We start from the raw sequence: 19,504 nt of genomic DNA, 5'->3' as shown, positions 1-19,504 counted from the left end.
ATCCGTTACAAGGTGAAAAAAAAATTGCAATATAAAAATGACCATTTAACCCTCAAAAGTACCACATAAGGTTGGCAGAAGTCTTATTTCCATGCAAGAGAAGAAGTCTTGGGAGTAGTGACTTGCCTGAAGATAGACAGCTGCTGTGGTAGAGTAGTGCTCGGGACCTGAAGCAGGCCTGGTTGTGTCACCGTGCAGACTCCTCAGTACTGCCTTGTGTCTCCTGAGCTGACGAGTGAGCACAGCAGTTTCATTCTTCTAGTGGGGAAGGTAGAAGGGTGAAGAGTGGAGATTTGGACAGCGCGACTCCTCACCCCACGCACCCACATGAGGGTGCTCTGTCAGGGCTGTGACGTAACCCCACAGCCTTCCCGTTGCCCTTGGGGCCCTCAGGTATATCCTGAGTAATGGTGGCAGCTGTGATCGAGGGTAGCTTCGTTGATGTAACACAGTTGCACACTTACATGTTTGTGACTGTTGTCCCAGGGACCTTAGAGAGCGGCTGTTTGCAGATTTTAGGTGCTGTGCATGGTTCACAATCACCCCTTTCTCACATTCGCCTGTAGGTTGGACGTGATAAATATGAGCCCGCAGCAGTTTCAGAACAAGGCGACAAAAAGAGCAAAAAGGCCAAGAAAGAGAGGGATATGGATGAACTCAAGAAAGAAGTTTCTATGGTAAGCTGGGAAGGAGGTTGCTGCTTATTCTTAGAAAGTGGTATCTTAGAGGTCTTCCAGAGGGTTGGAAAAGTTGCTCCCTCCCTCCCCCAACAGTACCAGAGGTCCCCACAAGCGCTGGCCACCTTTAGGTCTCTGCCTTCCTTTAGGTTCTGCTGAACACAAAATTCTGAACCTCCACAGACCACGGAGGCCTCCACACACTCAGCCTTCTAGAATCTGCCTGGTCACCAGATAGGACAAGCGAGGACTCTCGGGCTCTCTTAAGAGCAGCAGGGTTCCTCAGACTCCTGTGGGGAGCAGTAATGACCTCCATCACCAGCATTAACCATGCCCAGAAAAGAACTCTCGGGAGACAGCTGTGCGACTGTTGAGCCATCAGGCAGTAGCCTAAAACTGTGCGCACATAAAGAGAAATGTGCTTATTTCCCTCGTGATGAGAACAAGTAGTGTGGCAGCTTTCTGTGCCTGCCTAGTGGTATGGTGCTTAATTCTGTCCCTTGTTCCTCTTTTCCCCTAGGATGACCATAAACTTAGCCTTGATGAACTTCACCGTAAATATGGAACAGACTTGAGCCGGGTACGTTCTTGTTTGAAACTTGTATAGAATCCTTGTTTTCCTGTTACCGTTTTGTCCCACATCATGGTCTGGCTTTGGGGGTTCCAGGAAGAGTACAGTGACACCTGTCAGGTGAAGATCTACTATGTGACACGTGCAGATCTTGGGCTTTTCCATACTACCATTTGTTTTTCCTGAAACTTCTTGAAAGGTGATCGTTTTTTCCTGTTTGACAGCAGGTTCAAACCAATATTTTGGAGCACCAAGACTTGAAATTGGCTCCAAAGACACTCTCATTCCATTCCCAAACCTTTGATTATAAATGTTTCCTTTATTTTTATACTTTACTTTTTTCCCTTGAAATGACTACTTCAGCTAGGTGGGTTTTCATAAATTTAAGTTTCCATGCTTTTCCCAGTTACCTCATGGAAACTCAAAACTTTGGTTATTCTGTCCTTTCTTTGAAACTTTTTCACGAAATTCAAAGAAATTTGATTAAAAAAATATGTATCATTATATAGAGAATTTTGATTTTTTTTTCTACAAACATTATAAAAGTAAATCTAAAAGAACTGTTGTTATTTGTAGACACTGACTGAAATATGTCTGAGGGGTGACTTGCAGGCCAAAGTGATCAGTCGTTGCAGCAGAGCATCAGGGGCCGTAAGAAGACCCTCTGGTAGGGACAGCTCCGCCCTAGAGCGGTTTGACCAAGCTCAGTGACATGCTGTCAGACGACTTGTGTGTCCGGCAGGCCAAGCTACCTGGGTATGCCTTACCTGTTGTTGCAAAGTTTTTTTTTTTAAATGAATTTAGTTAGGACAGGGTCTCGCTACGTAGATGGGACTTGTAGAGATCCTCCTGTTTTCAGTCTCACGCACTGGGATTATAGGCATGTGCTACCACGCCCAATCTCAGTCACCATCTCAGCGCGCTCCAGGGGCAGGGCTGGCATGGTGTGACACTCAGGGATCGAACCCCAGCTGCTGTGCTCTGCTGCAGCAGGTGCTTTAGTCAACTGAACTATCTGGCCGGCCCACTCACAGGTTTTTGTTTTGCTTTGCTTTTTCACTACTGGGAAGAGCAGAGCTACATTCCCAGCAACTGTTTTAAATTTTATTTTGAGACAGAGTCTCAGTAAATTGTACAGGCTGGCTTTGAATTTAAAATCATCCTGCTTCAGCCTGCTGAGTACTTGGCAGTGCAGGCAGGCACCGCCATGCCCTGCTCACCTCAGATTTATGAATTGTGTTCTCTGTGAGCCAAGTCAGGTTTGTTTTTCTTTCTTTCTTTCTTTCTTTTTTTTTTTTTTCGGAACCAGGGATTGAACTCAGACCTTTGCACTTGTCAGGGAAGCACTTATTCTACTGAGCCATCTCCCCAGCTCCGCTAAGTCGGTTATTACATGCTGCAGGCTTATTGCTTTACTTATAAATAGGGTTAATAATAGCTGAGGGCTATCAGGAGAATTAAACAGGTTAATTAATTTCGCACATTCCCTCTGACTTGAGTGCCTGTCCCATCAGGCGGCTTGTAGCTCTGGGGTGCACGTGCTGTAGTTGCGCTTGCCCCACTGGTGATGCTGCAAGGTACCCCGCATTGAGACACACATATTATGGCCATCGTAGGAGTGAAGTTCTGTACTTAAAACTTGACTGTTAATCCAGTAAGACTTCGATTTCCAGTTTTTCTTCTTCTGATGTTTGTAGTTTCTCTCCCTTCCATGACCCAACTAGTTCAGGGCACAGGTGACTTGAAACCCTCAATATGCAGGACTGAATGGTTTGATAAAGACGGGTAATTTGGCACATATGCTATGATCTAGGGAAAGTGGGCCAGATTTCAGATTTGTCCATGGATCATTTTTAGAAGAGTTTTAATGGGGATGCTCCTCAGAAATGTGTACTTCTTGTTTGTCTGAACCGAGAGATCATCATGGAGAAATTGGGCAGCTGCGTTTCTTCCCTGAATCCTTCAGTGCAGCTCCCCAGCTATCGGGTACATGTGTCAGTGGCTTCGTGTGGTACAGTTTGTCTCACCTCTGTTTCTCTACTCCTCAGGGCTTAACCTCTGCTCGGGCTGCTGAGATCCTGGCCCGAGATGGCCCTAACTCCCTCACACCCCCTCCTACCACTCCTGAATGGGTCAAATTCTGCCGGCAGCTGTTCGGAGGGTTCTCAATGTTACTGTGGATCGGAGCAATTCTTTGCTTCTTGGCTTATGGCATTGAAAGCTTAAGCATGGAAGAGGGACCCTCAAACGATAATGTGAGTAGTGGGTACGTGCAGTGTCAGCTGGCCTATGATCCCCACCACTTACTTTTGGGTGTGGTAGCTGCCCCTTCCTAGCCAAGCAGTTCTCCCGCTTCCTGCTGTGAGTGTTCTCCTGCCTTCTGCTCAGGGCTCCCTCCTGACCTGTCCACCTGCAGGTGGCTACTGAGAACAAGCAGTGTTGCCTAAGTCTGGCTGCCACTTAGCAGATGGTGGAGCCCAGGTTTCCCTGTTGGCACACTAAGGTTGACGGCTGTTCTCCTGAAGTCACAAGTTATTTGAAAAAAAATGCCTTTGTTTTAATAAAGCAGGAAAAGTAAGATATGTCCAGATTATTTCCATAGGTTGATCAACTTAGGGACCAAGTGCCTACATCAGACTCTGTTTCTGCGCCTCCAGTACGTGGGGATGATAAGATGAGGGCATGCGTTCTGCGTTTCGGAGCCTTGATCTTTCCATTTTTATCTGGCCAAGAATGGCTTGAATGTTCCCAGTGCTGTGCTAAGCGCCAGCGGCCTGTCTTGTCTTCCCCTCCAGCTGTACCTTGGTGTGGTGCTGTCCGCTGTCGTCATCATAACTGGCTGTTTCTCCTACTATCAAGAAGCTAAGAGTTCAAAGATCATGGATTCCTTCAAGAACATGGTCCCGCAGGTATCTGATGCTTGCTCTTCTCCGTGAGGGGGTCTGACATCCCTCAAGGCAGGAGTTCATGTCGAGTTAGAGTTCTCCAAGTGTGAAGCGGCGCCACCCAAGCACAGCCCTGAAAACAGGCCTAATTTCCGAGAGCAGCATCAGTCAGATTACTCTTAGGCAAGCTTTTGTGTCTTGTGTTATTCAAAGATGGGTAGTGTCTCCACTGTGCGTTCCCGTAGCTAGCACAGATCCTCGTGATTTTGTGATTCCTGCCTTGGTCACTCCCTTTTCCTCGTTAGTACCTACTTACCGGTGTGATCTCTTCCTTCCAAAGCAAGCTCTCGTGATTCGCAATGGTGAGAAGATGAGCATAAATGCAGAAGAAGTTGTAGTCGGGGATCTAGTAGAAGTGAAAGGAGGAGACCGGATCCCCGCTGATCTCAGAATCATATCTGCAAATGGCTGCAAGGTAGACCCGCCCCCTGCCCGCCCCCAGGCCGGCCGTGGGCAGAGTGGCTGGAGCGCCCAGTGGCCCTGGGCCCGAGAGGGAGCGGTGAGTTCTCACGTGGCTCTTACTGTTCTCACACACAGGTGGATAACTCTTCCCTCACTGGTGAATCGGAGCCCCAAACCAGGTCTCCGGATTTCACAAACGAAAATCCCTTGGAGACCAGGAACATTGCCTTTTTTTCAACCAACTGTGTTGAAGGTAAACTGTTTTAAGCAACTCTGAGAGATGATGTGGTATTTACGTATTGTGGGTGTTAGATAAAAAAGACCAGAGACACAGCTGGTGTTTTGTTTCTTAATGAGCAGAATATATTTATTGGGGGGAACGAAAGCCTCTATCCAAGAGAGGGACAGGAGGGGAGCTTGAGCCGTTGTCCCTGTTTTGTTTTGTTTTTTTTTTGTTTTTCTTAAATTTTCTCCGTTTGTCAACACTGAGCAGAGGTGCTTGCCCCCTCACCACGTCCCCCCGCCGTCTCTTACAGTGACAGCGCCGGGCCAGCGTGCTTGGGTTGCTGCTCTGCCGGTGGGTAGAAGTCTCTTGGCCAAAATGACTGGCTTAAAACAGCAAATACAGCCAAGGCACTAGTCCTTTACAAGCATAGTTTGTGCCTCACTGAATCCATGCTGTGTAATGGTGTAAAATCTTTGGGCCTTTCTAGTTCTGTACGGTTTGGTGCAGTTCCTTCTCGCTTCGGTGTTTTTAAGGCACTGCTCGGGGCATTGTTGTCTACACGGGGGACCGCACTGTGATGGGAAGAATTGCTACCTTGGCTTCTGGGCTGGAAGGAGGCCAGACACCCATTGCTGCAGAAATTGAGCATTTTATCCACATCATCACGGGCGTGGCTGTGTTCCTGGGTGTGTCTTTCTTTGTCCTTTCTCTGATCCTGGAGTACACCTGGCTTGAGGCTGTCATCTTCCTCATTGGCATTATTGTCGCCAATGTGCCCGAAGGCTTGCTGGCCACTGTCACGGTAAGAAGCATGGGGATGTGTTGGTCACCCTGGCCAGGTCGGCTTGCACGGGCACAGGACTTGCTTTGTAGCCTCTACGGAGGGCTTGCTACCTTACTGTCCTTGTTCGTGTTGCTTTATAGTTTTTCTTCCATTCTGTGTTTCATGGTAAGCTTTGGTTGAAAAACTTCAGCAGGTTAATTCAGAAACCCTAAAGCATATATTTTATTCTTAGATCATCACATACAGAGCCCACAGTATTATTACAGAGAAAGAACTAGTAGGTTAGGAATCGAATATGGTAAATTCTGGCAGGTGTTTTTTCAGTCTCTTGCTTCTGGGGGCTGAGGAACTCTTGTTATCATTATCTTCAGACTTCCCAAGATTAGAAAGACAGAATGTTGGATGAATTTCTCCCGTATGAGGGTGCAGCTGGCGTTGGTGCGGCGTTCTGACCAGGTTGCTTCATCTTGTCCTAACGTCTCTCTAGGTGTGTCTGACACTAACTGCTAAGCGTATGGCGCGGAAGAACTGCTTGGTGAAGAACCTGGAGGCTGTGGAGACCTTGGGGTCCACCTCTACCATCTGCTCAGATAAAACTGGAACCCTGACTCAGAACCGGATGACAGTGGCCCACATGTGGTTTGACAATCAAATCCACGAAGCTGATACAACAGAGAACCAGAGTGGTAAGGGCAAGGCTACCTGGGCTCCTGCTCCCTGCCCACGTTCTGGCAGCTTCTAAACTTGTGTATCATTTGATTGAAGTCAGATTTTTTTGCATATTGGTAGAAAAGTTACTTTGTTCTATCATGATGAGAAGGTGTGTAAAACTAGTTACATTAACTAGCAAGCAACATGTAACAAGTTGTCAGATTATTAATTTGTAATAGGAGAACTGAGATTGTAGCATAGTGCTCAAAGTTAATGTGTCATTTTCTGGTCCTGTTTCCCGTCAGGTGTCTCATTTGACAAGACATCAGCCACCTGGCTCGCTCTGTCCAGAATTGCAGGCCTTTGTAACAGGGCTGTGTTTCAGGCTAACCAGGAAAACATACCTATCCTTAAGGTAATGTTCAGGAGTTACTTTTGGCCAGTAGGTTGCTGGGGAGTGGGAGGGACACCATAGGACTGCCTGGGAGCATGCTTTGAATAGCTTTGCCTTTGTGTTAACACATCTCACTCTGGCTGGCTGTGAGGCGCTCACTGTGCAGAGCATGCGCGGTAGGTGTGAAGTACCTCCCGTGCCCACTGTCCGTGTTGGTTGGAAAAAGAAGACAGACTAAAAATTGAAGCTTAGCTTTAGTGACTCGATAATCACATTTGCGTGTTAGGATGCACTAGATTCCAGTAAATCGCTTAAGCTATTTACTTTCGTAAAATAGCTGGACTGTTTCTCTTACTTGTTCTGAGCTTGTTTACTGATGATGCAGAAAGATGATTGTGGGTTCGAACAGTGAGTTCAGCCTTACGCAATTCTCGCGCATTTTAGAATGACCAGGATTTTCCTGTGCTGCCCTCGTTCAGACACAGTCTCAGCTCATGTGTTGCACAGTCCTCAAGGAGGACAGAGTCACGTGTGACTCTGGAGTTGCCTGCAGTGGTTCTCATGTGAATTTTGCCAAAGCAAGTATGGTTTTGATGTCACTGAGAGGGCTTCTGTTGTGAAGAGGCGCCATGATGAGTCCTTACACAGATTTTCTTGGCGTTCACCTGATTCAAGGATGATGTTGTTTGTCTTGGGAATAAAGTTTGGCATGCCTGCCTCACAGTGGGAGTTTCTAGGCTTTGAGCATTGAGGCTTGAGAGTCTCACATCCTTCTTGATTTAGAAATTCCAGCAAAGTAGCAGAAGATGTATTCTGTGTATTTGAGGAATTGAGCTGTAGCAATGATAATGTTAGCTCCAAAATTGTAAAACGTAAGGTAGGGAAGGGCAGTCGCCTATTCTGTTTTAGTGTCTGGCTTTTCTTAAAAGTGACCCTTACTTACTTTATGTGTGTCAACAAATGTGGCACTTGCTTTTTGCTTAGTGCTGACCTGAATTTGTAGCCTTCTGTGTTCTAGAATATTTTCTTCCTAAGTAAAAGTTGTGTGCAGCTGAGAGTGACAGTGTTACTTTCCATCAGGTCCTTTATTTTGCCTTAATACAATTTGTACCCAGTCCTGAGACCTTAAGCCATTTCCTACTAAAATCTACAACAGTGAGAGGTATTGTAAGTGTCTCCCTCTTCCTCGGTATTTTCAGGTTCATAGCCAAAAATAAGCACTTTAAAATAGCATTGGCTCCTTGACGTTCCCTGAGGCAGGTAGGGTGGGGAGCTAGAAGCAGACTCCAGCAGGCCAGTGACCGCGCTGTTGTCCTGCACACTTCTCGAGGAAGCTGGCTCAGGGCGGGAAGGAGGCTGGAGTTGAGTGTGGGGCACAGCAAGCCAGGTGTCCTGGGTCCCCTTGACTCCCATTGCTGTGCCCGCCCTCCCCTGCTCGCTCCAGTCTCCACCAAGAATATAGTCCTTTCTGCTATTTTTCCTGTTTCTCAGTGATGCCACGGGGAATCCTTTCTGGGGTCACTAACAGATGATTTCTCTGCTCGCAGCGGGCAGTTGCGGGAGACGCCTCTGAGTCCGCACTGTTAAAATGCATCGAGCTCTGCTGCGGATCCGTGAAGGAGATGAGAGACAGATATGCCAAGATCGTCGAGATACCATTCAACTCCACCAATAAGTACCAGGTCCGGAGAGCCCGTGGTGTTGGGGGCAGTCCGGGAGGGAGCTGTAGGGACAGATGTGAGCCGTGGACGCCAGTAGTGCGAATGCAAGCCCTTCCAAAATGTTGCTTGTGCCCTGTGGAATGCTTGCTTCCTATGGCTTGGCATGGGGCAGTGTGAGCAGCTGCACATGCAGAGGTGTGTACCGGTCCCTAAAGTATTTAATAGTATTTAATTGAGGCACGCCTAGGGTTCTGGGGATCGAGCCTGGGTCCTTGTGCTTGCCAGGCAGGCACTTGGACCATGGAGCTGTCACCCCAGCCTGAAAGTGTTTATGTTCATGAAAATGTTGTGCCCTTTTTGGTTTTTGTTTTGTCTTTTTGAGACAGGGTCTGGCCTTGAACTCACTTTGTAGCCCAGGCTGGCCTTGAACTCACAGAGATCCTCCTGGCTCAATCGCCTGAGGACTGGGATTATAGGCTGTGTTACCACACCCAGCCTCATTTTTTTTCTGTAGTATTCAAAGTATGTCATGAAGTATGAGATACTTCAAATTTCAGAAAGAAGATGGTTGTTTATTTGCTAACGAACACTAACTAGCGAAGCTTGTTTTCCTGCATGGATTGTCCCTGGCAGCTGTCTGATGTTCCCCTCCGACCCTTCTCCGCAGTTATCCATTCACAAGAACCCCAACACAAATGAGCCGCGACACCTGCTGGTGATGAAGGGTGCTCCCGAGAGGATCCTGGACCGCTGCAGCTCCATCCTCCTGCACGGCAAGGAGCAGCCCCTGGACGAGGAGCTGAAGGATGCATTTCAGAACGCCTACCTGGAGCTGGGCGGCCTGGGAGAGCGAGTGCTGGGTATGTAGAGAGCTGCTGGCGGGCAGTGGCCTGGTGCGCGGTTAGCACCCTGGCCTCGTGGGCAGGCACGGGTGACGCGCTCCCTGTAACTCTGGGCCTGTTGGCCTGGAGTTTCTCTAGGGCAGTCAGTCAGTGCTGGAGTAATACCCACTGTGTTGTACTGTGAAGCACAGTCCTGCTGACTTGCTTCTGATTTGTACTTAGACCTGTGGGCTTAGGCTCCTTGTAAGATGCAGAGAGACCTCTGTCACCTCAGCCTTGGTGCTGTGGCCCTGGTCTACAGTTAGTTACATTAAAATCGTTTCTTCTCAGTGCACTTAGCTGAAGCTGGTTCCTCCTGGCCACCCTGAAATGGCTGTGTATTTCTGTGGGAACAGACAACACAAGCAGTGAATGTTTAGGCCGTGTGCTGTCAGTCCTACTCTGACAGCTACTGAGGCTTAGCAGTTTTTTGTACCCACTGTCCCGTGTATCTGAAAAGTAGCACTTACAGTATTTTGTGGATTAGCAGATGCAGATTCATGATCTACGTGATGGTCACTCCTCAGGTTGGATACCACCTGCCTGGCCTCTTCTTGCTCACCCTCGCCCACATAGCCATGGTGTCTGCCCTCTGTGGCTCTAACCAAAAGACCTGAAGGTGGCTAGCGTGACTCCCCACCCTGTGCTCAGGATTTACTTTGGTCAGATGATCAAGTGAGCAGAGGTGTGGCCTCCAATTTCTCCAGCAAGGGCAGCTGAGACTGATATTTAAATGGTTTGCGAAAGCTTAATAGCTTAACTCTCAGCCTCCCTAGTGCTGGGATTACGGGCGTGTGCCACCACGCCTGGTTTCAGTTGCCCGCTCACTGGGCCCAGGGGTGGGCCACACAGCATTTGGTACCGCAGGAATTGAACCTCGGTCCTTGCACTTGCCAGGCAGGTGCTGAGACTGCTGAGCTACCTCACCAGCTCTCAGTGGAAGTTCCAAGACCCTTCCCGGTTTCCCCAGGCCGAGGCAGGAGAACAGCAAGTTAGAGGCCAGCCAGGGCCACTTGGTACAGTCTAGAAGGCGGAGGGCTATAGAGTGAGCTGGATCGGTCAGTGGCAGAGCCGGGGCCCAAGTCCCTAACGCAGAGAAGAAAAATCCAAACGTCCTGCAGGAGGTAGGCCTGAAGGACAGCTGGCCACGGCAGGCGCGTGCTCGCCGCGGCGCTGGAGGTCCTCACAGGCCCCTGCCTCCTGCAGGTTTCTGCCACCTCCTCCTGCCAGATGAGCAGTTCCCCGAAGGGTTCCAGTTCGACACTGATGAAGTGAACTTCCCCCTGGACAACCTGTGCTTCGTGGGGCTCATCTCTATGATCGACCCTCCGCGGGCTGCCGTTCCTGACGCCGTGGGCAAATGCCGGAGCGCGGGGATCAAGGTAGCACCTGGGGCCACCCCGGCTTTGTGTTCTTTCCGTGTGTTACTCTTTCTCAAACTTGGGCAGCTTGAAAACGCTGCCCAGCACCCTCGGCTCTAAGGCCGTGCCAGCAGCATGGGTGCTTTACTTACTGACTTATTGCTAGTTTCAGTAAACTTTAGTATTCTTATGTGACTGTAAGCACAGAACAGTGTTTGTTCTGCACTGTGACGTGCCCGCGCACAAGGGTAATCTGGACATTGACGTTGTGCTGCCTTTCTCTGAATCCGTGTGTTTACACTTTGGTAATGGCAAATCAATACTTTCTTGGCTTTCTGTGTGCTTTTTTCTCTTCTGGGTTTCCAAGCTGCTGTGCCCTTAATAGTATATTTATTCTTGTCTACTCACCTGGAGTAAGACTGACTTTTTAAGGTTATCTGCCCTGTGGCTGTGTTCAGTAAGCGACCCTGTTTCTTAGGTCATCATGGTCACAGGAGACCATCCAATCACAGCGAAAGCCATTGCCAAAGGTGTGGGCATCATCTCAGAGGGCAACGAGACTGTGGAAGACATCGCTGCCCGCCTCAACATCCCAGTGAGCCAGGTGAACCCCAGGTGAGGCTGGAAGTGCAGACCCCAAGGAGTGGGGCCGCGCAGCGGATCCTGCATCGCAGCTCGCCCCACTTTCCTGCTGTAGTCACCATGCTGCCTGGTTTCAGTGCCTTCCTGTGCGCAGTGCATGTATTAGGACCTTGACGCCCTCCAGGTCCAAGCTAACACAGTAAAGTGGGGGGCAGTTGGCTGGACAATTGAGGCCAACAGGAAGATACATGGGCAATAGCGAAAATACACGGAGGAGTTTTACCTTCACTTTCTTTTTGTTTTGCCAAGTTTTAGGGCCTCCTCACCCTGCTTGAAGGGTAGAGGAGGTTTGGTCTTTCATCAGCTCTGCTACTTTCTAAAACAGTTTCACAGCCTCTTGCAGTGTGTCTGGTAAAGCTAGAGGAAGGAAGGCGACAGCCTGTTGTGCAGGAAGCAGTGCGCTGGGTGCGAGCGCCTGTGTGGACGTGCTCTGTGGCCAGCCCGCGCTGCGCAGGGGATGCCCTCTCTGTCCCATGCAGCTCTCAGACAGTGCACAGTTGCGTCTGTGCTTTCCGTTTATAGCGTGTTGGCTGTGTGTCTCCTGTCCACGCTGGCGAAATGACAGTAACCTTGTTAGGATTTTGGTTCCAATTCTAGAGACGCCAAGGCCTGTGTCTTACACGGCAGCGATCTGAAGGACATGAGCCCGGAACAGCTGGACGACATTTTGAAGCACCACACAGAGATTGTGTTTGCCAGGACGTCCCCTCAGCAGAAGCTCATCATCGTGGAAGGCTGCCAGCGGCAGGTGTGTGGGCTGAGGCCAGCTGCTATAGCATGGGGGCCTCGGCTTGGGGTTCCAGTGACAGCAAAGCAACAGAGGAGCCTCCCAGCTCCAGCACCTCCGAGGGGCTTTAGGAGGGGCCTCCCAGGTCCCGGAGGAGGAATACATTTGTTGTCTTTTCCTTCCTGCCGCTTGGTGGAGAGCTTTGCTGAAATGCTCCAAGACCGATCTCGATCTGTGGGGACAGGCGGGCTCCTGTGGCCCAGGAGAGGCACATGTCTCTGGTTTCCATCCTTTGAAGATACAGGTTTGATTAACCCATGTCCCTCTCTCTTCCTGGGCAGGGTGCTATTGTGGCTGTCACCGGCGATGGCGTCAATGACTCGCCAGCTTTGAAAAAAGCAGACATTGGGGTCGCTATGGGGATTGCCGGCTCCGATGTGTCTAAGCAAGCTGCTGACATGATCCTTTTGGATGACAACTTTGCCTCCATCGTGACTGGAGTAGAAGAAGGTGAGAAAACTGGATTCAGAAGTTCATCAGAAGCCTGGACAGAGACTGCAGTCAGCGTCCACTTCTGTACCTGGTTATGGTCTATTTCTATCCTTGAAGATGCACAATAAAAATTCTTGTTTTCTAGGTCGTCTGATCTTTGATAACTTGAAGAAATCCATTGCTTACACCCTTACCAGTAACATTCCAGAGATCACTCCCTTCCTGATATTTATTATTGCAAACATTCCACTGCCACTGGGGACTGTTACCATCCTCTGCATTGACTTAGGCACTGACATGGTAAGTGACTGTCACAGCCATGCCTCGTGGAGTGGTAAGGTGTCCTCAGACAGTGGTGTTAGGACTCATACCCTGTTGCCTCCCAGGAGGATGAGACGCGTTGTGAAGAACTCTCTTTCCTTTTGTATAATTCAGCTTCTTTTTTGGGGGGGAGGGGCAGCTATAATATTGTCTCCTGGGATTAAAGAACAGATTTTTCAAAAAGGACAAGAATTTTGTAACGTTCATGGCGCCTGGTCCGTTTTCTTTAGTAACCGTTAATCCCCTCTCTCTTCCTCCAGGTCCCTGCCATCTCACTGGCGTACGAGCAAGCTGAGAGTGACATCATGAAGAGACAGCCCCGAAACCCCAAGACTGACAAGCTGGTGAATGAGCGGCTGATCAGCATGGCCTACGGGCAGATTGGTGAGCCACCACACATTCACAGGGCTGTGGGGCTGCATCTGCCTCCGGTCACATGGAGATAACCTTCTGAGAGTTCCAGTTCAGGGTGTGAGAATTCTCTTCCACGTGAGAAGAGACATGGTGATCTGTTTTTGGAAACTATCCTACTTCAGAGCAATTGCTCAACTTACAGGGGCTCCGCTTGCCCTGGGGTGCCTACTCTCTCTCACTGAGACCTGCAGAGCTCTGAGAGTGGTGGCTCACCTAGGTGTGCACACACCGTTCTAATTTGGAGAGTTAAAACACTGAAGAAATTTGTGGATGTGACAGCTGAGTCAGTAGGTCACACTGAGCCCGGTCTCATGCTTAATTTAGTATCTGCTGAAGGCTGAGTGTAACTGGTTAATAAGTCTGGGAGTAGACATTCAAAATTTTATCTTGAAATCCTTTGCTTGACCTCCTTCAGAGGAACCTTGGGGAGCCACTCTAAGCACATGTTCTTGCCCTTGTGGTATATTAGCAGAACAGATCGGGTGAAGAACAGATTAGTGCCTCATGGAAATTAGGCCTGCTGAGTAGCTGGCTCACCTCTGTGAAAACATTCTGAGAGGAGACGGCCAGGCCTCGATGCACGGGACAGTCCTCTCCTGAGGAAGTTAGGGTGGTGCCGTCAGGTTATGTAATGGGAAACAGTCTTAAAGGTGAAAGGAGAGGTGTTGGGAGAGGGCATCTAGAATGCGCCACAGTAGAAGGCACAACAGCAATGTGTAAACATTTTGAATGGTGGGAAAGGAAGCCTACTAGGAGCAGATGGTCAAGAAGAGAAGTGGAAGTTTTACAAACAAGGCCCCTGTGTCATTTTTTTAAGCTATAAAAAGCGATTCCAAAGTAGAGGGCATCTGGGACCCTTTGTGTACGCCCAGGGTCTCCCCTCCCATCTCCCCTGGCCCATACGTGACCAGGTATCTCTTCCCTGTGCCTTCCCAAACCAGTGATAAAGACCTCCCGGGCTCCTCAGCTATTACAGGGATTAGATGCACGCTTGGAGACGGCCTTGCGAGAGGTTCTAGCACTGAGGTGGCGTTTCCCATGTCTTAGGCATGATCCAGGCCCTGGGGGGCTTCTTCACTTACTTCGTGATTCTGGCTGAGAACGGCTTCCTGCCGATCCACCTGTTGGGCCTCCGTGTGGACTGGGACGACCGCTGGGTCAACGACATGGAAGATAGCTATGGGCAGCAGTGGGTAAGCGAGGGCTTCGTGCCTAAGGCTGTGGTCCTGACGTCCGGAAGCCCAGCCACAGTGCCACCACCCGTGAGCATGAAGAGCCAAGGCTGATGTCTTTGCATTAACAGACCTATGAGCAGAGGAAGATCGTGGAGTTCACCTGCCACACAGCCTTCTTCGTCAGCATCGTGGTGGTGCAGTGGGCAGACTTGATCATCTGCAAGACCAGGAGGAACTCCGTCTTCCAGCAGGGGATGAAGTGAGTGCTGAGGGGCACGCCAAGGGCTCTGCTGACGCAGGGACCTGGGACTTGGAGCGCTTTGCAGAAAGCCCAGCAGGACGGTGATCTGACGTTTAACACAGCATTAGTAAAGTAAAGCTGTTTTTGCACCTTTCAAGATTTTTCTCTCTTGACTTTTAGGAACAAGATCTTAATATTTGGCCTCTTTGAAGAGACAGCCCTCGCTGCTTTCCTTTCCTACTGCCCTGGAATGGGTGTCGCCCTTAGGATGTATCCCCTCAAGTAAGTAAACAGAGGCCCTTCCACGCCCAGAGGTAGAGAGATGCGGCAGACCGTGCTGACCCTTCCCCATGGCCATGCATACTAGTTCAGAAGTCAGAGCTGTACGCATAAATTCCTGCAGGTTACAGAAATTAGAAAGCCTTGTTCTTGTCTGTAAATTGGCTCGCTGACTGCTGCCCAGACCTGAAGTTTGGTCCGAAACCAGATGGGTATGCAGCCCCTTGGTGTCACTCACCCCCTTAGCTTTCTGGGCTCTGAGTCCTTTGCTCCCACACGAAGGTTGGAAGCAGATCCGAGGTCTCTGGCTGCACTCCAGAGCCCAGCATGTGTAGGAAGGATCAGGGAAGCACACCACAAGTCTGCGCAGACCCAGCTGGGCCTTAGTACAGCGAGGGACTGTTCTCTACTCTTGTGTTCTCAGGCACAGAGATCCCCGCAGCTTTGTGTCTGCGTGAAACAGTAGGTATGTGGTGGTGTGTAGAAGCTGGGTGAGACTGAAGCAGCGTTTAGGATAAAGGCCCTGTAGGACTAGGTCAGGCGTCAGACTCAGCTCCCGGTTTCCCCCTCCTTCCTCAGGCTTCTCTGGACCATCTCAGCTGACCTGTTAGTGGCCTTTTTCTGTTCACTGACCTCATTCCTAACCTAAGCAGTACCCACTGGCCTCTCCCTCCCTCCTGGGTGTGTGGAGATAGCTGTGGTGCGGGGTGGGATTGCTATCGCGGGTCTGTGTCCCAGCCTGGCGTCCACCAGTATTCTCTGCCTGTGTGTTTGGTAAGGAGGCTGCCTTCCTTTCCCTGCCCTTTTCCCTTTCCTCCCCTCCATCCCGAGAGCCCTTTAGGCTGATCTTGGAGCGCGTCGCCACGTGCTCTTGCCCTCCCGGCCCTGGGCAGTTCACCTCTTCTTTGGCATTGTCATTTCCACTCCCGCTTCATTGCAATTGTTGAGGCTTGGGCCACAGTGTCCTGTTCCCGACACCTTGGGCAGAGCTAGCATACATAATAAGCAAGGAGTGCCAAGTTGAAGTCTGCTGGCCTTGCCCATTGTTTGTGGGAAGCAGGGCTTAGAAACATCGATGAGTGTCCTCCTAAAAGGTGAAAAAAACACTCTAGAGGAGGGCAGCATTTCAGGACGTGCCTGTTTCCTGGGCCTGTCAGTCTGTCCTAACCACTGGAGATCTTGTTCCTGGTGGTCCTGCTCGGTTTTGGTAGGTGGTTTGGTTTCTCTGGTGTTTTGAGTTTAGGGAGGCCACCTTTTCCCTGCCACAGAGGATGTGTGGAAAGAGGAAGGGCCTGCTGGAAGCTTCCCGACTGGAACAGAGGGGCAGCAGCCTCTGGCACCCAAGAAGACCTTCGTCCTCTGTTGGGGCGCAGTCAGTCCTGCAGGTCATGGAGTCTTAACATGCAGTAGACTGTCCCAAGTAACATTATCGGGAGACTAAATTTAGGTGATATAACCTGGCTTGGACCCACAGTTCTTTGTCTTCAAGTACCAGGACCTGAGCTCCTCTAGAAAGGGAAGAAAGCCAGTCTCGTCTGCTTTGGTCAACAGAACATGTTCTTGGGCCGGGGAGATGGCTGAGCGAAATAAGCACTTCCCTGGCAAGCACAAGGGCCTGAGTTCAACACCTGGTTCCACAAAAAAAAAAAAAAAAACACAACATTTTCTCACCTCACCTTATAAAGCAAATTGATGAGAACCAAGGCACAGACGGCCAGAACTCCCTTTACACAGCGTGCAGGCCGCAGCCCATAGCCCGTCTCCAGGCCTGGGCAGGATGGGGTTGGGTGATGGTATTTGTCCTGCTAGTGACTCGGGGAGCAGTAACTGCCTGCTTGTTGCTTTGCCCCAGTCCTCAGCGTGTGTGGCTTGCTTTCTTCCTTGGAACTGTATCCATGTATCCATATATAAATGTGCACCTGGTTCTCCCTGCAGGCCGACCTGGTGGTTCTGTGCCTTCCCCTACTCCCTGCTCATCTTTGTGTATGACGAGGTCAGGAAGCTCATCATCCGGCGGCGCCCTGGCGGTGAGTCAGGCCTTGCAGCTGGGGCCGGGAGACGGGTGGTGGACGGGGTCTCTGGGCTTCTGCTGGGGCTGGCTCCCCACATGGCCAGCCAGTCCCTGTAGCTGCTGTGAGCTGGCTGCAGCCCCATCTCCAGCACGAAGGATCCAGTTAGCATTTGAGCTTATCTCAGACTTCAAAAACACAAGTCAAATACAAGGTAGTGACAATCAGAAACCTAAGCAATCTTTCCAGGTACCAACAGGCCTAACACGAATAATGTAGACAGCTGTTGAGGTCCCTGGGGCTTAGGGTGTAGCTCGGTGGCACACACCTGCCTGGTAAGCGCAAGGTCCTACGTTTGATTCAAAAACCAGTCTCGGTCCCGTGTTGAAGCCTCACCCTCCGGTGGGCCTTCATGCCTGTCTTTTCTCTTTTTTCCCACCTGCAGGCTGGGTGGAGAAGGAAACCTACTACTAGTCAGTCCCCTGTCCTGCACGCCACCAAGCATCGTGCCACGCTCTGCATCCGCCCCGTCCCCCTGTGTGTACTTCCGTCTCGAAGTTGAGAACTCTACCCTGGTAGGAGCGCCGGAGCATGTGGGAGCCGGATGTCCTGGAATGAAGCATGTAGCTATAACGGGGGGAGGGGGGCTGCCTGAAAACACCATCTACGGGAATGACAGCAGGGAAGGGTTTTATGTGCCTTTTTGTTTTTGTAAAAAAGGAAAATCTGGAAAGACAGAAAGAATACATTTTATATCAGGATTTTTACAAATAAAGATGGCTATTATAATGGATTTTGGCTTGGGTGCCCGAGTCTGTGAGCAGCTGTGGGTTCTTGGGGGTGGGCCAGGGCCAGCGCCGACAGCATCCCCAGGGCTTGTCAGGAAGCCAGCCCAGACCCCTCGAATCTCGTCAGCAGGGTAAGAGCTTGGGCGAGGAGGAAGCTCCCGCCTGAGCTCTTGCATGGCAGCAGGGCTCCCTTGGCCATCTCCTGGGCACTGCCTCCCTCTGTGCTGTGCCTGCGGCACCCCACGGCCTTAGCTCCCACTTTCTGAGGGAAACTTCACTTCAGAGGCTTAGCTGAGGCCTCCGGCCCTCGGCCCTGCCAGGCACCCTACAGACAGGCGCTTCTCTTTGGATTGCGGGCACCAGCAGCACCATTTTGAGATGTTGTGTGCCGGAAGGCCCTGAGAAAAGGTGAAGCGATCTCTGCTTCAGGGTCACCTCTGAGAACACCTGCTTTCTCCTTTTTATAATCCTTCCTGAGTTCTGTCATCTTCCCCAGCTACTACTGCTGGCTGGCACTGCTGCCTGTCCCCCTCAAGCAGGTGTGACAGGACGTTACCTTTGGCACCAACGGTGGTCATTGCCTACCAGGTGATCACTGTTCCCCTTGCTGTGCTGCTTAGTGGGAGTGGGGAGCAGGTTAATACCCAGAGCCTGGGGCTGCTCCTTGCTGCTGCGGCCCCAGGAGCATGCCTGGCTTCCTGCCCCCTTTCCCCTTGGGCTCTCCACTTGGGCTGATGTATGCAGGCGGGGCATCTTTAAGGAAACTAGGGTGAAACAAGGGAGAGACCTCAGGTTAGAAGGCTGGAGACAAACAACGATTACATCCCTTGGGGCTGTTCTGCACTGCCGTGACTCAGCTGTGATGACAGAAATCTGGCCACCCTGTGGCCATATCCTGGCACAGGCTGCAGGTTCTGTCCCATGTCTGCCCTTCAGTACCCTGGAGATTTGACCGGTGAATGTACTACCCTGAGGAAGGCCATGGGTATTTCCTGATGTGGGGATTTGCTGCAGTGTGAGCGCCCTGGCCAGATGGGGATTCTCCAACTGCTCTACACAGCCTGTGTCTGAGAAACATTGTGAGGGAGGCAGAAAGCGGCTCAGCCTCCCCTCCCTGTTTCAGCCAGAACCCATCTGTCCCTTTCATTTAATGTAGAAAAAGTAGCCAAGTGACCTGCTGTTCAAGGATAAACCTAGTACAACAACTGGGCACTCGGAGGTCGGGGTTTCCAGCGCATTCTCAGCAGGGCGCGGGCTCAGCTCTCCTGTTCCCACTCCCACTGCCAGTGAGCCCTGCGGGTGGGGACCAAGTCACTCCAGAGCAGGAACCCTAACTAAGCCCCCTGGACGACCCCCAGTGGCTTAGATGTGTGTCTAAATGTGTCCTGACAGGCCTTCGAAGGCTGTAGCCTGCATTCCCCTCAGCCACTCCAGGGAATGGGCCCGCAGCTTCCTTCCTGGTCCTTCCCATCTCCTCAGCACTGGACGCCAACCCCTCAGCTGTCGCCCACCCCTCCTCTGTGGAGGAGCCTCCTGGAGGCTGCACTCCCCTGCTTGCTCACTTCCTAGGCATCTCTCCAATGCAGTCTCCACCTAGCAATGCCCTGGAGTCAACTAGCCGTGTCACCCTTGACCTCCTGACTTACCCCCGGGCTCTCCTTGTCCTTCCTGGCCCCACACAGCCCCTGCACCATGCACCACCGTCCCTGAAATGACCCCTCCTCCCAGCGATTTCTGCCTGCTCTATAGTCCCAGTCCCTCCTGACCTGAACTTTGACCTTAGCTTCCTTAGGAGAGGCTACAGCCCTCTCCCTGCCTCATGTTATCCCTGGGATGTTTTCCAGCTCTAACTCAGTCTTCACT

General features: G+C 50.9%; 1 protein-coding gene across 1 annotated transcript; it reads left to right on the top strand.

The window, feature by feature from the left end:
- The first annotated feature begins 547 nt into the window (after positions 1 to 547).
- On the top strand, positions 548 to 17,646 carry Atp1a1 (ATPase Na+/K+ transporting subunit alpha 1). The gene is made up of 22 exons (XM_023701723.1): positions 548 to 677; positions 1,198 to 1,257; positions 3,297 to 3,503; positions 4,044 to 4,157; positions 4,474 to 4,608; positions 4,731 to 4,848; positions 5,355 to 5,623; positions 6,093 to 6,291; positions 6,562 to 6,671; positions 8,198 to 8,332; positions 8,979 to 9,171; positions 10,399 to 10,574; positions 11,032 to 11,168; positions 11,793 to 11,943; positions 12,264 to 12,432; positions 12,560 to 12,714; positions 12,996 to 13,119; positions 14,197 to 14,342; positions 14,453 to 14,583; positions 14,746 to 14,847; positions 16,780 to 16,871; positions 17,299 to 17,646. The coding sequence occupies exons 1-22, from the start codon at positions 648 to 650 to the stop codon at positions 17,325 to 17,327; spliced, it is 2,982 nt and encodes a 993-aa protein (XP_023557491.1). The 5' UTR covers positions 548 to 647; the 3' UTR covers positions 17,328 to 17,646.
- The last annotated feature ends 1,858 nt before the right edge of the window (positions 17,647 to 19,504 follow it).

Source organism: Octodon degus, unplaced genomic scaffold, assembly GCF_000260255.1.
Source record: "Octodon degus isolate 3935 unplaced genomic scaffold, OctDeg1.0 scaffold00140, whole genome shotgun sequence".
In the NCBI taxonomy this organism is placed as follows: domain Eukaryota; kingdom Metazoa; phylum Chordata; class Mammalia; order Rodentia; family Octodontidae; genus Octodon; species Octodon degus.
This window is presented reverse-complemented; position numbering and strand designations above follow the sequence as displayed.